Source organism: Equus quagga, chromosome 2, assembly GCF_021613505.1.
Source record: "Equus quagga isolate Etosha38 chromosome 2, UCLA_HA_Equagga_1.0, whole genome shotgun sequence".
Taxonomy (NCBI): Eukaryota; Metazoa; Chordata; class Mammalia; order Perissodactyla; family Equidae; genus Equus; species Equus quagga.
In genome coordinates, this window is record NC_060268.1 from 18468747 (window position 1) to 18484282 (window position 15536).

General features: G+C 36.2%; 1 protein-coding gene across 1 annotated transcript in view; it reads left to right on the top strand.

Annotated features, from left to right (window-relative positions):
- Positions 1–15536, top strand: part of PRKD1 (protein kinase D1) — a 288114-nt gene that overhangs the window by 239918 nt on the left and 32660 nt on the right. Inside the window, exons 9-13 of the mRNA XM_046653872.1 lie at positions 394–471; positions 2001–2280; positions 3357–3409; positions 5450–5522; positions 7745–7851. Of these exons, the coding sequence (XP_046509828.1) occupies positions 394–471; positions 2001–2280; positions 3357–3409; positions 5450–5522; positions 7745–7851 (591 nt within the window). The remainder of the gene's footprint in view (positions 1–393; positions 472–2000; positions 2281–3356; positions 3410–5449; positions 5523–7744; positions 7852–15536) is intronic.

Genomic DNA, 15536 nt, shown 5'->3' on the forward strand with positions numbered 1-15536 from the left:
TGTTCTAAAATAATGAGAATATATAAATATTATATCTCCTACTAAGCCTTTTTATGATTTTACAGATTACAAGTCCACTTTTAGCTCTTCAAGCAGTCAAATAAGTTTAGAAATGGTGTTTTCTATTTACTTTGCATGAATTAATGCCAGGCACTGCACTGGGTGCTGATGCGTCATCTCCTCTATCACTCGTAACTCTGACGTAGATGTGGAAACTTATCGCACATTTGCTAGACAGTCACCTTCTAGATTCTGAAATTGAGTGAGTCTTTTGGGCCAAAGCCCTTGCACTTTCCACCTTCAAATCTTATGTCCCCATAAAATGTTTTTATTTGATCAATCTTGGGCATTTTTAAAGTTTTTAAAACATCCTAAATCTAACTTCTGTTTCAGCGGAAACGGCACTATTGGAGGTTGGATAGCAAGTGTATTACCCTCTTTCAAAATGACACAGGAAGCAGATACTACAAGGTAAGGCCTTTCCTTGGTTGGGGTCTCGTGACCCCTCTTGCTTTCTCATGGGCATGTAGACTATCAGAAATGCAAAATACGTCCAACGGACAGGACTGGTTTTGTGCTTCCACCAAGAGATGTGTTTTCTTCTCTATAGTTTACGAATTTAGGGAGAATCAGGTTGTGACCCAAGATACTTATCTGTGAATCTCAATTTTCCCTGGGAAGTACTTCAGGCCCCACTGGATGGTTCTGGGGAGTGGCAAGAAGCTTAATTGAGTATTTTAGCAGAGATGTGTGATTTAACCAGAAAATTCAAGGTCACAGCAGGTTAGCGAAAAGTAAATTCCTGAAATTTACACCACATCCAGATGTTTTAAAAATAATTTTTTTGCATCTATAGTCTTCCAGCACATCATAGGGCGTCAAGAAACATTGTCTGATTTCACCGCGCACTGCCAATATTCGTAAGGAGCACTTTCCGCTAGAGAAAAATTTGGCAACCGTTTTCATTCTGTCTCTCTACATGGAATAATGCAAATGTTACGTAACATATCCCCCAGTATAACATGGTTCCAAAGAAGCTCATAGTGAAAAGAGTATATACTTGCTCCTTCGAAATGAATGCAGGCTCAGGCATACTTGATGTGATTGCCTATGGCCACTATCCAGAGCGCTAACAGAAAAAGGAAACCTCAGTAATTTTGAAATTAAGAATTTGTTTTAAAAGTTCTTATTTCTCAGTAATTCCATACCTCCTGGAAGACAATGTAGTGATTAATTTTTTAGTATCAAAATTGTCTTAAAAGCAACTGCTTTTAAAACCAATCTCTGTGGTTTTCTTCACTAAGACTATTCACTTGGCTAGATTTTTATATTAACATCTGTGGAATCAAATTTTATGATTCGTTTTCAGTGCCTTAAAGAATAGTTAAATTTCTGTGTGTGTGTGTGTGTGTGTGTGTGTGTGTGTGTGAGGCAGATTGGCCCTGAGCTGACATCTGTGCCAAGCTTCCTCTGTTTTGTATGTGAGATGCCACCACAGCATGGCTTGATGAGTGGTGTGTAGGTCTGCACCCGGGATCTGAACCATGAACCCTGGGCCACCGAAGTGGAGTGCACGAACTTAGCAACTAAGCCAGCAGGCCAGCCCCCTGAGAATAGTTAAAATTTAAAAACAGCCACACATACCCAAATGCATTGCAAAAGTGTTGTCCTTCTACTTCACAGTTATAAAAATTACCATTTATATCTCATGTCTTAGATTTTGATGCAGGTTCAAAATCGTTATTCTCATTTATACTTATTCTTGCCGCATGAACATAGTAAAAAAGTCACTTAAATTTTTCTGGAAAAGGTGATGATAAGCATTCCCCTAGTAAAGGTATTTTTGAATTTTGTTTAGTAATATTCTGTGTTTTATAAAACTATTTTGCATAAATGATGCCTATTTGTAGTGTCATTTCTCACATGTCCTTAGCATGAATTTTATTTGAAAGTTTACATGCTTTTGATAAACTACATTTAGCGCACACTTTCTTCCATAGGAAATTCCTTTATCAGAAATTTTATCTCTGGAACCAGCGAAACCTTCGGCTTTAATTCCTAATGGAGCCAATCCTCATTGTTTTGAGATCACTACAGCAAATGTAGTGTATTACGTGGGAGAAAATGTGGTCAACCCTTCCAGCCCAGCACCAAATAGCAGCGTCCTCACCAGTGGCGTTGGTGCAGATGTGGCCAGGCTGTGGGAGATGGCGATCCAGCATGCCCTCATGCCCGTCATTCCCAAGGGCTCATCCGTGGGTTCAGGAACCAACTCGCACAGTGAGTCTGCCAGCTTTCTAACTGTCTGTAGAACAGATGAAGAGAGCCTTCTTGGGGGTGATTTATTGGTGAACATAGGGTCTGTAAATAAAAGCTGCCACACATACTAAGATGTTTCATCCATTCAATTATCCTACTTTATTGTTTATTTATATTAAAATTTGAATAAATTCATGTAAACCCTATATGTTAGGCAATAGCAGAAACTTAGGGCTGTTGGTCATAAAAGAAGTAATCTAGTCAACTTGAGATTGACCTGGAATGCCAGTCTTGCTATTTGCAAATCTCAGTTAACATGTTTCCTCGAAACCGCTTACCATGGTGCTCTGTGCAGGATCCTTGGGGTGCTGAGTACTTCAAAACTCTTGGTAATTTTTTGTCCCAGGAAGAAATCTTATTCATTATTCATTATTAATCTCATATTCATTAGTAGAATGAGATAGGTTTTACCAAAATGCAGCCAGGATCAAGTATTGAGAATGAATTTTTAAAAAGATATTTTAGAGGAATATCTGTATAAAAATGTAATTTTAAGTTTCATAATGGCTATTAATAATGAAGCCTGTCAAAAAAACCTGTTTTTCATCTCATAGTGTGTTATCTGACGATCCACCACAACTTTTGAATTGATTGCTGCAACCAATGTACTTTTTGATACAGTTATGTATGCCATTTTGGTGCTAAGCCCTGACATGCATGAGGTCTCTATTTCAATGCCTCAAACAACCCCAACAGGTAGATGTTAATGATTCACCTGTTTCACGGGTGAAGAGATGAGGCCCTAGAGAGATGAAGTTGTCTCAGCTTGTACCAGAGCTACGAAGTGGCAGGCTAGTATTTGAACCCAAGTCTTTATGACTCCCAACTCTAAACTAACAGAATATTATTTTTCAAAGCCAAGTACAGAGTAAATCTGTAATTGTAAAAGCCAAGCAATATTCTAATAGACATCTTCCTAGAAAAATCTAGTTGCTATGACTTAAAAACAGCCCAGCAGCTTGGTTAGTAAGCACGTGTTGGTTTGTTTTGCTATTACTTCTCTTACTTCTTTTGCATGTTTTTTCACGTTTTTCCAGGAGATATTTCTGTGAGTATTTCGGTATCAAATTGCCAGATTCAAGAAAATGTGGTGAGTATGCGCCTACTAATATGAAATTTGGTAATGTGCTTCTGTATTGGAAAATAAGAGCATCATAAAATACACGTTTATTTATCTAACATTTTTATTTTTCAGTATTTCCTAGAAAATAAAATATTAGGGTCTATTTGGATATTTTTCTTCCACAAGATTTTAGCCACGTTACATCATATGGATTCTTTTAGTGATTTTCTGTAATCTATTCTGGAGTGCAGTGAGCAAAACGCCTATTATTCATCTCAGATGAGCAATTATAATGCAATGCCTGATTTTTCACATATTTGCCCATCTTGGTGCTGGAATTTTTATGGTTGATGTTACAAAATACCAAATAAAGTAAAGTAAATTCTTTGAGTTGCATGAGTAGCTTAAGCATGCCTTTGTTCTCATTCCTTGATTGTTACCTAAGAGCACTGTACATATCAAGGAGACCTCAGAAAGTGCATAAATCCTATTTACTGGGTGCACATTCTAGCACCCTAGTTGCCTATGACACATACACTTCATACTTTCAGCTCAGTTTTTGAAAATTATAGATCAGACATATTATGAAATAATCTCCACTCTGTCATATGTTTGCTTTATTTGTTATACTTGGTCACTGTGGCGAGTAGCCCAAAAGTATTAAGACCTTTCGTACCTCATCCTGTGACTCAGACCTTCACTCTATTTGCCGGCTGTGACCAAAAGCAAAAAGTTTATAGCCATACTTACACTGATCTGAGTTTATTTTTCAAAGAATAAACTCTATGAAACTCTATTTATCACTAGTATAGCTTTGCAACCTTTGCTAAATTGGCATAAACTGAAAACCAAAGAGAATGAGAGAGAATTAGGAAAACTCCATAGTGGGAAGGTTAGATGAATTTTTGTGCTGTCAGTCGCAAGATAGATTTCTAAAGACCAGCAGGTTCCTGTTGCTCTTGCTTAGCCAGACAAGACTTTGGGAAATGTAGTTTATAAGCCTCTTGGAAAATTCTAGATACCTGGGGGATTTTTCCACTCTGTTTGACCACTGTTGTGAAAATTCTGGGTGGGCCATTGAGCTGTCATAGAAAGATGGAGTAGCTTGGACTCAGAGTACTGGAGTGGTAGTATTTCATTTTCTTGTCTCCGGACAACCTTGGACTCACCCTGTGGACACTCTCAAGGGATCCCAGGGTGGAGACAACTTGTACTTGTTTTCTATGGTGAAGGATAAAGGAAAAGGATAGGGGTGTATAGGATATGAGGAGCGTGGAATTTGATGTAAAAGGGCTTTTATTTTTGAAAAGACAAAGAGTACAAGAGTGGAGGTTAGGCAGAAAATTCCATAGGGTGGAGAGGCAATATGTAAAGCAAAAAAATACCGCGTTGCGCTCTCATAAGTGTGGTTATCAAATAACGGGTTTTAAAACGTAATGCTTTGTTTAGCAGTTATTATTTCAAAGAGAAAAGAGTAGACATTTGGAACTTGTTACCTCAAGAAGTGGTAAAAATGGAAGAGTTTAGTTACCTGGCAGAAGAGAATTTCACAGTGGATTGTCATCCTCACAGTGATTCAGTTCCCTCTTCCTTGAGTTGAGCTTCATCTGGATGTGGATGATTGACAAAGCAGCATCACCATTCTAGCCTTAAAGGTTGAAGTGACGGGAATCAGGACTCACACTGACATGATTGGGAACCATGATCATTTAAGTTGAAATGTCTAAATAGCCATCTCAATAAGCTAATCTCTTTTTCAATAATGACAGTAAATGGCATTGTATAATTTTAAGTTATTTCTCTCTAATGAAAATGTTTGATTGAACATTAGAAAACCTCTGCTTCTTAAGAGCAGAATAGTTTTCAAAACATTACAAGAGTACATTAAATAAAGAATGTGTTTTGAATGTTACAGTCATATGACAGGTTACATCTAGCATTGACAATTTAATTGTTTATATTTAAAATATTTAATATTTATGATGTATTTAATAAAATTATATAATTTTTTAGGACTAATGTTTTGTTTCACTTCATGTTTATTTTTCATTGTATTTGTATCTACAGGACATCAGCACTGTATATCAGATTTTTCCTGACGAAGTACTGGGTTCTGGGCAGTTTGGAATTGTTTATGGAGGTAGGTTAGTTCACTAAGTATTTTTATTAATTTAAAATTTTAACTCTTGTGTTTAGAAAAGTAATATCGCCAAGGACAGTATAAAGGACATGCCCTATGTTTATATACATCTGTATGTATGTCTCTGGGTTTTACCTTTTTAGAAATTTCTCTTGAGATAGTCACTATTTCGAAAATTGGTACATTTCTATTTTGAAAGAGAAATTGTTGTGCTCCTAAAAAATTTATTTTGCTTAAATATGGACAAACTGTATACACAGTAATGGTTAAATATTAGTTTATTTAGGCAAAATATTAAGAAACAAGGAAGTTTATGAATGTTGATTCATAAACATTCCTTTTCCTTTTGGCATATTTGATCAGAACTCTATAGAAATCCATTTATTTAAGTAGACAAAAAAGTCCTTGAATTCTAACATCTTTAACAATGTATGTATTTGAGGTTTGCATTTTTTTAAATTTTTGAAGTGAAATCTTGAATGTTTACCTTTGTCTTATTGTCAAGCTATTTGGTGAATTTATTATTTTAACTTACGCTGTTTTAGATTCTAGCCAGTTCAATCATTATTTTTCGAGTCTTTAAGAAACATTTGATATTAATGTTTTGCCTGCTTTATAAAATGATATCATAGCTTTCAGTTCCTTAGTATAATCAGTAACAAATTATCTTTTTTGCGAGGTGAAGGTGTTCTGAAATAATCACGTTTCCTCAATATTATTTATGATAGTGTAATATTGTGCTTTTTTATTTAAAATTAAAGTCTAGTCTATTTTACAAAATAATTTTGACTTTTATAAAATGCATATATGATTTATTTTTGATAGAAAACCCATCAATGAGTCAGCAACCTTTGTGCTTTTTGTTACTGCATAAACAGTGAAATAGGGAAGAGCAAGCACTACACAGAGAATTGCTCTACAGTGTAATAATGGCATGTGACAAAAATCATGGTATATTGAGCATAGTAAATATACATACTACACGTAGTATGGGAGTGAAGCAGGGGTGAGAAATGAGGTTAGAGAGACCAGCAGGTGCCAGAATATTTGTAATATCCAACATGGAAGGAGCAGGCACAGGCGGAGGCCTCCACCAGGAAGACTGACAAGTTAGGACTAGGCACATATGGGGTGAAGCAGATGAGAAGAGTCTCAGAAGAGGGGTCAAGTACCCTAGTGACAGAGGAGTGGAGACAGAAGAAGCTGTGACCTTGAAGAGAGTAATTTCATTAAAATGTCTGAGTTGGAATAGAGATGGCAGTGAGTTAAAGATGAAGAGTGATGTTAAGGAAGTAGAGAACATGAAAACAAGACAATGAGGTGGTGAAGGGAAGCGGTCTAGAAAGATTCAGAAGGAAGAGTGTCAGTGGGACGGACGTAGGGGAAGGAACACTAGTTTACAAGAAAGATTGAAATAATGGAATTTCAAGTTAGTTTCTATGTGACAAAAAATTTGAATGATTAGGTGCATTTTCCACTTTCATTTTTATTTTCAGAGTCAATTAACTCTACTGTATTCTATACCTACTACAGTATAATAGTATGGAAGAGCTCAAAGGGCCCTATAGACTCCCTCAAAGGTTTGCGAGAATTAAACAGGATGTAATGTGTGTAAAGAGCTATCATGTGATGATGATGATAACTAACATTCCTTGAGTGTGTATAGTTCTCTGGGCGCTGTGCGTACTTTACATATCTGATTTCATCTAATTCTCACAACAACCCTCCCGCTGAAGATGAGAACCTAAAACTCAGAAAGCTTAAGTGACTTGCTCAAGATTACAAAGCTAGTGAGAGACTGAGTCAAGACTTTTATTCTTTCCATTATAATATACATTAGTTTATCAGGATTTTCAAATTATGTTTTCTTAAGGAGAGCACTTTGCTGGTGGTATGAATATTTTCTATTTTAAGTAACTCAATATCCTGTTTCTAAAACATATGCTTTTATGAGAAAATATCAGGCTGTTGATATGTATAGCTTTTAATGCCTCAATTCTTTATGTTCTAAATTATGGCTAATTTTATAGTACCTGTTTGATGAAGAATAATGGCGCTAAGACATGAAATCTTTATGGATATAAGTCAGTGCTCTTTAGAAATGTTAATTTATTCAGGGAAACATTTTTATAATACCTGTAAGTGTCCTTATAAATTCTGGTGTTCTTTACTATAGATGGTATTTAAAACATTATGCTAATGTTTCCATTTTTGTTTTAAAGGAAAGCATCGTAAAACAGGAAGAGATGTAGCTATTAAAATCATTGACAAATTAAGATTTCCAACAAAACAAGAAAGCCAGCTTCGTAATGAGGTTGCAATTCTACAGGTATTTCTTTGTTTTTCACTTGGAAACTATAAAATATCCCCTCAACTCCTGCAAAACAAAGAAAAGTTATGCAAATATCTGCAGCGTACATACTAGGAACACGGGAAAATAACTGGAAAGGGAGCTCGAGCATCAGAGTACTGCCTGGGTAGTATCCTTCCGTGTCTAGGCGGTACTTCCTTTTTATGTACTTAATTCTGAGTTTTAATGTATTATTAATGCTCATTAAATGGGTGATGTTTCAGCATTTACTCATAGTGGACATGCTGATTCCATTTTGTCTTGCATTATAAATGATCTTGCCTTCGTAAACATTCCTCCTTTATGCTGTGATAATTACATGAATTGGGTATGTAACTGTCAGTCTATCAGGAAAGTGAGTAATATATGTCTGAGATTCAGATCATCTTGACCGTCTTAATGTCCTCTTTGTGTCTCACTGTAAACCTTTTATTTCGTATTGAAAATGTTACTTAACTCCTCTCATTAAAAAAGTCTCTTTTTGAAGCCAGAAGTTGCGAATGGAACATATTATGTGGTATATATAAATTTTGTAACTGTTAAAACGTTTTCTGCAGACCAAAAGGAAATTGAGCAATTGTTTGCTAAATGTGGTCCACTTAGCTATCCAGTCTAGACAATTTAGACCATTGATAAATGCCCATTTTTTATATAACTGCCATAATTCTCTGCTTGTTGTACAAGTTGATCGTAATTTCTAATTCATAGTTCTATTGAAAGAGTTTTATTTGAACATTGCTAGCAAAACAAAACAGATTGCATTTCTTCATTTATTGTTTCATTTAACTACCATTTACTCAGTTTCATGTAATGAAAAGTTGCAAAAGATACAATTTTTGCCCTATAAGAGCTCATGTGGACAGACAACCAAACAGTTCAGTTTCTGTCTATGTACAGTTTCTGCTGTACCTAGAAAAATAACATAGACTTTTCTGTACTCAGAATTCCTAAAAATGATGTTTTTGTGCTTTTGGATGACTAATGTAACACAGAGAACTACCACAGTGTTCTCTACTTTCAGAGGGAAGAAGATAACCATGGATCTTAGATGCCAATGCATAAATTCATAGTTTAGTGCTTGCTAATCAGTTACCCAAGAAAAAGATTCTTTTTTTTATTCTTAACTTGGCAGTGTTGAACTGCAAATGACGTTTGAAAACTTAGTACATGACATCTTCCCAAAGCTGGCCCAGCTTTCCCAATATCCACCCCCACATTGTGTCCTCAACGCAGACTCCTTTGCAGCATGCCAACCTCCAGAGTTGGCATATGTACAGAGACGTTTATCCTTCCTTAAGGACATGAGAGGAGTTTCATGGTTAACATGGTTTTGAATTTCTGCATTTTTATCACAACTGCCGCAGAAGGTCTAATTTTCTGTGTATAGGCTCTTTAGTGGGCTCTCCTGAGCCTGTCAATACATTATCAGCTGCCGACTCTATAGTAAGGTAGAAAAACAAAATACATCTCAGCATAAACTGACTCCCATCTTCTCTTCTAAAAGATTAGATGCAATCAACAACTCAGATGCAATAAACATACAATTGGCAAAAATTTTCATGATAATGTAGTTTTCTAGAAAGAGTTTGGTTAGGGTGAAAGTCAAATTCTGCCCCATGAGCATATGAAGAGGTCCAACAGTTCTCATATTATGGCCAGATAGCTCAAAATCCTCGTCATTTATCTCTCATCTCCACTGTCACCAACCATTCTTCATTCAACAAATTCGCCTTTGTTGAGTACATACCCTGAGCTAAGCACTGCTTTAGGTCCAGTGGCTACAGCGGGGACAGGCACACAGGTCCTTGCTGTCATGGGTCTTTAACTTGTGTCACTCAGGTATACCTTCAGTCAGAGTTTGCCAATATCTCCGTGTTGAGCTTGCAATCATATAACCTGTGCAATGAGTCTTATTAAGGCTTGGCTTAATTATATGCAGATACCGTGTTCAGGAGTTCATACTTTATCATAAAGTTGCCAATTGTTTCAAGATTTGTTCATCAAAAATAGGGAACTCATCATGTCCTCCAATTAAAAACAAAGAAAAAAACCGTTTGAGCCCTTTTTACCGTTGTCAGATATATTAGCCTCTCAGGAAAGATTCTAACTCAGTGTCGAGAGACAGTGAAGTTCAAGCTCACCTCCTTTGAGTCTTTGGTCAGATATCACACCAACTGTATAAGCACCCCTCTCACACCCTATTTAAAACTACAGCCTGCTCAAACCCTCTCCCCATCCCTACCCCGTACCCCTCTTACTTTGATCTATGTTTTCTATTTTCCGTAGCATTTCTCACCTTCTAGCCTAGCATAGAATTTCGTTTATTAGCTGTGTTGTGGTTTCCTCTCCCCGCCCCCACCCAGCCCCTCCACTAGAATATGCACATCAGGAGGGCAGATATCACTGTTTCGTTTACTAATATATCCCGAACATCAGAAATTGTTCCTGGCACACGTTAGGTGTTTAGCAAATATTTGTTAAATGAATATTTGTTGAATTAAAATTCTACGGAAACACTATCCTGTCACATAAGATGGCATTCATAATGTCCAACCAGGTGGCAAAAGTCTGCATTTACTATTAATGGTTAACGGGTTGGTTAGTTAACAAAGATTATATGTGCTTTGTTCTTTGAAAGCCCTCATGGCCTCATTTTATGTTTCTTATCAAAACAAGGAACTCACCTTTTTCGACCTGAAAAAACAAAATGGTAATGGGAGTGGGTGGTGGGGGTTGGAATTCTGACTCACTAACTGATACGTTCAGAAAAAGTACCATGAGTGAAGTCAATTGAATGGTGGGGAAGCTTATCTTTTACTGTTCTTGAGGAACAGAATCCTGTCCCTCTGGGGAGAAAAGTGATAGCCAGAAGCATTGGGTCTCCTCTGCCTTATGCGAGCTGGTGGCCTAGTTTATGGTTGTACCTGGAGTCTGACAAGTTGTGCCCCATCCTCTTCATCCTCCTGTTTCTCCAGAAGAGGATGATGTGGGCTGAAGTGGCTGATGGGAGAAAATTCTCCTCTTGCAGTTCTGTTGTCTTGTGGTCAAATTTTGATTTGTTTCTGTTTTTGTAAAAAAGCACCTTAATTTATAGAAGACTTCAGAGTTGTGTAAATATGGAAAGGCACAAAAAAGTAGAATTCCCCTTTCTTCTTCCATTTCGTCTCTGTATATAACCTAGGTGCTGGCTTTCCAGGGTCTGATCAGTCATTACAAAACTAAACTCTTTAGGTGCTTTTGAATAGCTGAAAAATTAAGGCAAGTGTGAATCCTGTGGCCTAGTTACCCCTTACTTATATCATTTACAATAGCTCTCTTTTTATCTCTAAATACGTCATTATTATTATGTTTCAGAAAGATGTTAATTAATGTTAAACGTACATCATAAAATTCATCTTATTTATATTGTTATTTTAAAAGTTGTATCTTGATTTAAAAAACAAGGTAAATTTGAAATTGTTGGCTTTTTCTATTCATATCAACAAAAGAAGAATAAAAATATAGTTATTTTGTGATTATTAGAGACACCACAGAAAATTGATCTTGATAAGGAGATGCATCTATGTCTTATAAAATTTAGAAACTTAAAATCTAAAGTAATGTTGGTATGATTAATATAATTTAAGTTAGCAACACAGGCTTGTTCAGTCAAAATTAATTTTTATTTTCTAATGTTACAATATCACAAATTATAAAAAGCTTTAGGATAATACTTATCAATATAATTCTAATTGATTTAATATTATTTTTTAATTTTTTTCTTATCCACTTTTATTTGTCTGAGAAACAATACTAGAGCTTCTGTATATGATACAATGTATGAAATTGTTGGAGTTGTAAAAGTACTGAATATAGGAGGCAGAATATAGAAAAAATACACAAGAATTTTCCAGGCCATAAATTAAATGTATCCCCTTGCACTTATCAGGTAAATTACCCGTCATTCTGGTTTCTCTATTGTGAGGCACTCCTCTTCCCATTCAGTCTCTCTTAACTTAAAAACAAAACAACAGCACCAGCAAAATGTGGTCTTGACCTGTCTAGGCCACCTCTGGGCTGCGGCCCCATCTCTCTCTTTTATACTGCCACACTTCCGATTTGTGCTTTGCTCTTCTTTCAGTTCTTGTTCCTAAATTCCCTTCTCATTCTTGGTTTCCACATCTTTTTCAGAGAAAATGCAAGGCCCTTGTTTCTCCTTCTGCCCAAATATCACTCCTTGGCTGTTTTTAGTCTTTATCCCACTTGGCTAATCTCAGTCCTTCAACAGTGTTGATCATTTACTCTTTTTTTTTTTTTTTCAGAGATTGGCATCTGAGCTAACAACTGTTGCTGATCTTCCTTTTTTTTCCTGCTTTTTCTCCCCAAATCGCCCCAGTACACAGTTGTGTATTTTAGTTGTAGGTCCTTCTAGTTGTGGCATGTGGGATGCCACCTCAGTGTGGCCTGACAAGCAGTGCCATGTCCGTGCCCAGGATCCGAACCAGCAAAACCCTGCACCACTGAAGCAGAGCGCACGAACTTAAGCACTCAGCCACAGGGTCAGCCCCCCATTTACTCCTTTTTAAATCTCTTTCCTCGCTTCACCACTGCACTTATCAGACCCTATTTCTTCTTCCCTGCTAGGTCCTCCAACTGTCTTCTTGAACTTCACCTTCTCCTTATCTAAATAGTTTATGCTAATTTGGAACTCAGACCCAGAGTGAGGTCATCCACTTTAAGAGTCATCTGTCATCTCTTCACAGATCATTCCTTAGTTTATCTCTGGAGCCCGTTCTTCATGGGCCCTTCAGTCTCACATTTCTGACCTTAGAACTTCTCCACTTTGCTGGACCAGCCTTACCCTAAACCAGCCAGCCTAAAACCAATCCTTTAATCCTAATATCTTTGCAAGATACCCCCTCCCTATCTTTGTCTATTTTGCTATCATTCTTCCAGTTTCTAAAGCAAGAACTATTTTCCTTCAATTAATGAAAATATTAAGCCATTCAACAGTACCTGGGAAGTGCTTTCTTCCTTTATATAAAGCATTTTACTGAGCTGGCCCATAGAAAAATGAATGAAACCTTTTAAGATGTTTATCATCTATTTGGGCAGTCAGGTGCAAGTTGCTGCAAGTCAGCATAGTGAAAGATGTCATGGATTATGACTGAGGCCAGAGCCTTGGAATCCGAGAGGGCTTCAAAGAGAAATATAGCATTGGTGAAATCTTGAAAGACTCATAGGTTTTTGATAACCAAAGAAATGTTGGAAAGGGTTATTAGGCTAAAGGGCCATCTTAGTAACATAAATAATCTATGGAAAATGAGTGGAAGATTTTAGATCATTCTAGAAGAGTGGCCCTCAAACATTTTTCTCATGTGTCCTTGAAAAGAATTCTAGACAGCTTTGTACCTGCTTGTGTATTTTTGAGTTGACAGCTATAACTCTTTTTTTAGAAGTTTAAAGAATTTTAGTTTTGTCCTGTATTGAAAACATTGATATTTGAAAATAAAGCTATGTCGCTCCTTTAAATATATGCATTTAGAATCTAAATATCATAGACATTTGATTCTTTTTCAGTCATTTAAAAAAATACATGAATAGGCTCTTCTTTAACAATAGTATATTTTACAACATTCCTTGTTTTCTTTGAATATGTTACACTTTTCCCAAAGAACTGTATTCCAGTGCAATGAGTTTTTATACTTGAGTGTCTTTTATTGGTCCCTCTTAATAACTATTTACAATAAAAATAAGTATACATTTTAAAATTTCTTGATTACAACACCTTCAATGTTTAAAGCATTCTCCTGGATTAAGTTATCATTACAATTGTTAGTAGTAAAAGCTTTTTTCCAGCAAGATAAATATGCTGCAAATTTTGATCTATGCTTGTTAAACATAAAAAGTAAAATGTGACTGAAAATACATTTATTAATGAGGTTGATTTTTAAATTTAGTTCATAAATTGGTGGGTGAATATTACTTGTTTTTTGAATTAGAGTTCAGTGACAATTTTATTCCTTTTTTAAAACTGCGGGAGCCAAGTTGTAAGCCAAAAGAAGAAAACCACAAACAGTGATTTATCTTCAGAAATTCATTTTAATCTTCTCTCTGTTAGTAAATCCATTAAATCCTCTGATTTTAGTAAAAGCATGAATTAGAAGCTAAGTTGCAAAAGAATGGGTTTCCATGTTATTAGGATCATTCACTTCACAGCAACACAGTATTTCAAATTTTCCCTTTATTTTTGTCCCAGAGGATTTTCCTCCCCATGGCAAGGCACCCTAGTAACATTTGCAATGTGTGAGAAGCATACCCTCCTTTTGGAAAGTGGGAGAAAAAATATTGTGAAAGGAAACTTGGAGACGGGCAATTTGAACACTGCCAGCATATTCTCAGACAGCTCTGTATGAGAAGAGATCTGTATTAGAAGAGTATGTATGGATGATTATAATTCATTCAAAGTATAATTATTGAGTGCCCACCGTGTTCCAGGCAGTAGGGATACAGATATAAACAAAACAGATTTTCTTAAAAGTAGCCTTCTACTCATAGAAATCTTAAAAATCTTCCTGTTCCCCAAGAGTATGCCTTCCTTAGTTTGATGATGCTGTGGTGGGACAGAGTGGGCAATAAGACCAGGAAGTGGCTTTTGTATGAGTTCATGGAGAACCTTAGATATTGCCAAGTTAATTGGATTTTCTTATGCTTGAGTGATTGTGAATTATTGAAAAGTTTTGAAAAAGAAATTATGATCAGATCAGTATTTTGGGATGATATATTGTAGAGAAGAAAGTTTAAAAGCAAGAAAGCATTGTACGGGGCTATTTCCAGCTAGTAGTGACAGTCAAAACGCCACCATTTCTTTTCTTTCTTTCTCTAATGTCAGCTTGGCTGCAACCTTAGCATTTCTGTTGCTGCTAGCCTAGACCAGGCTTTTAAATTCGTGTCATGGTTACTGCAACAGATGTTATTCCTGATAGCTGGGTCTTCCCACTCACCCCGCTACGTTATCGTCTTCCTGGCCACCCTTTTCCCTGGTCCATCCTGAAGATCACAACTCGATGAGTCTTTAGTGGGTTTCCATCCCACCCAAGTGTAGTAGTTTTCTTTTTCTTATTTCATCAAATATATCTACTTTTCCTGGCTTTTACTACTATAGGCAATCTCACTGGACCCTGTCTCTCCTATTCAACTGAGTCATTTCTCTTCAAGTTGTCGTCCTTTTCATACTCTTAACCTCTGGCCATTGCTCAGCTTTTAATTCCAAGCTCGGATTCCCATCTTGATGTGCTTGGCTCATCCATGTTTGATTGATCTTCAGGATCCACCAGTTTTCCCTGACTGTCTCCTGCTGCTTTCCATATCTCCTGTGGTTTCTAGTCTTAATATAATGTATTACTTTAATACTTATCAAATGCTTATTATGTGATAGAATTATAAGCAACTTGAAGGTTTCAGCAATGCCTTATTTTTTTCAGCTTCTACAATGCCTACCACAGTAGTAAAGACATTACAGGTAATTGATTAACATTTGACAAAATTGTCTTAAATCACATACTGTTTTTCAAAAAATTCTTTCTCAGGGCCTTTGTTATAATACCTCTGTATAAATAAGTCATTAAATTTTAGGCTTTAATTAGAAAATTACAGTATTTGATAAGGAGAAAGTGGAGAGTAGC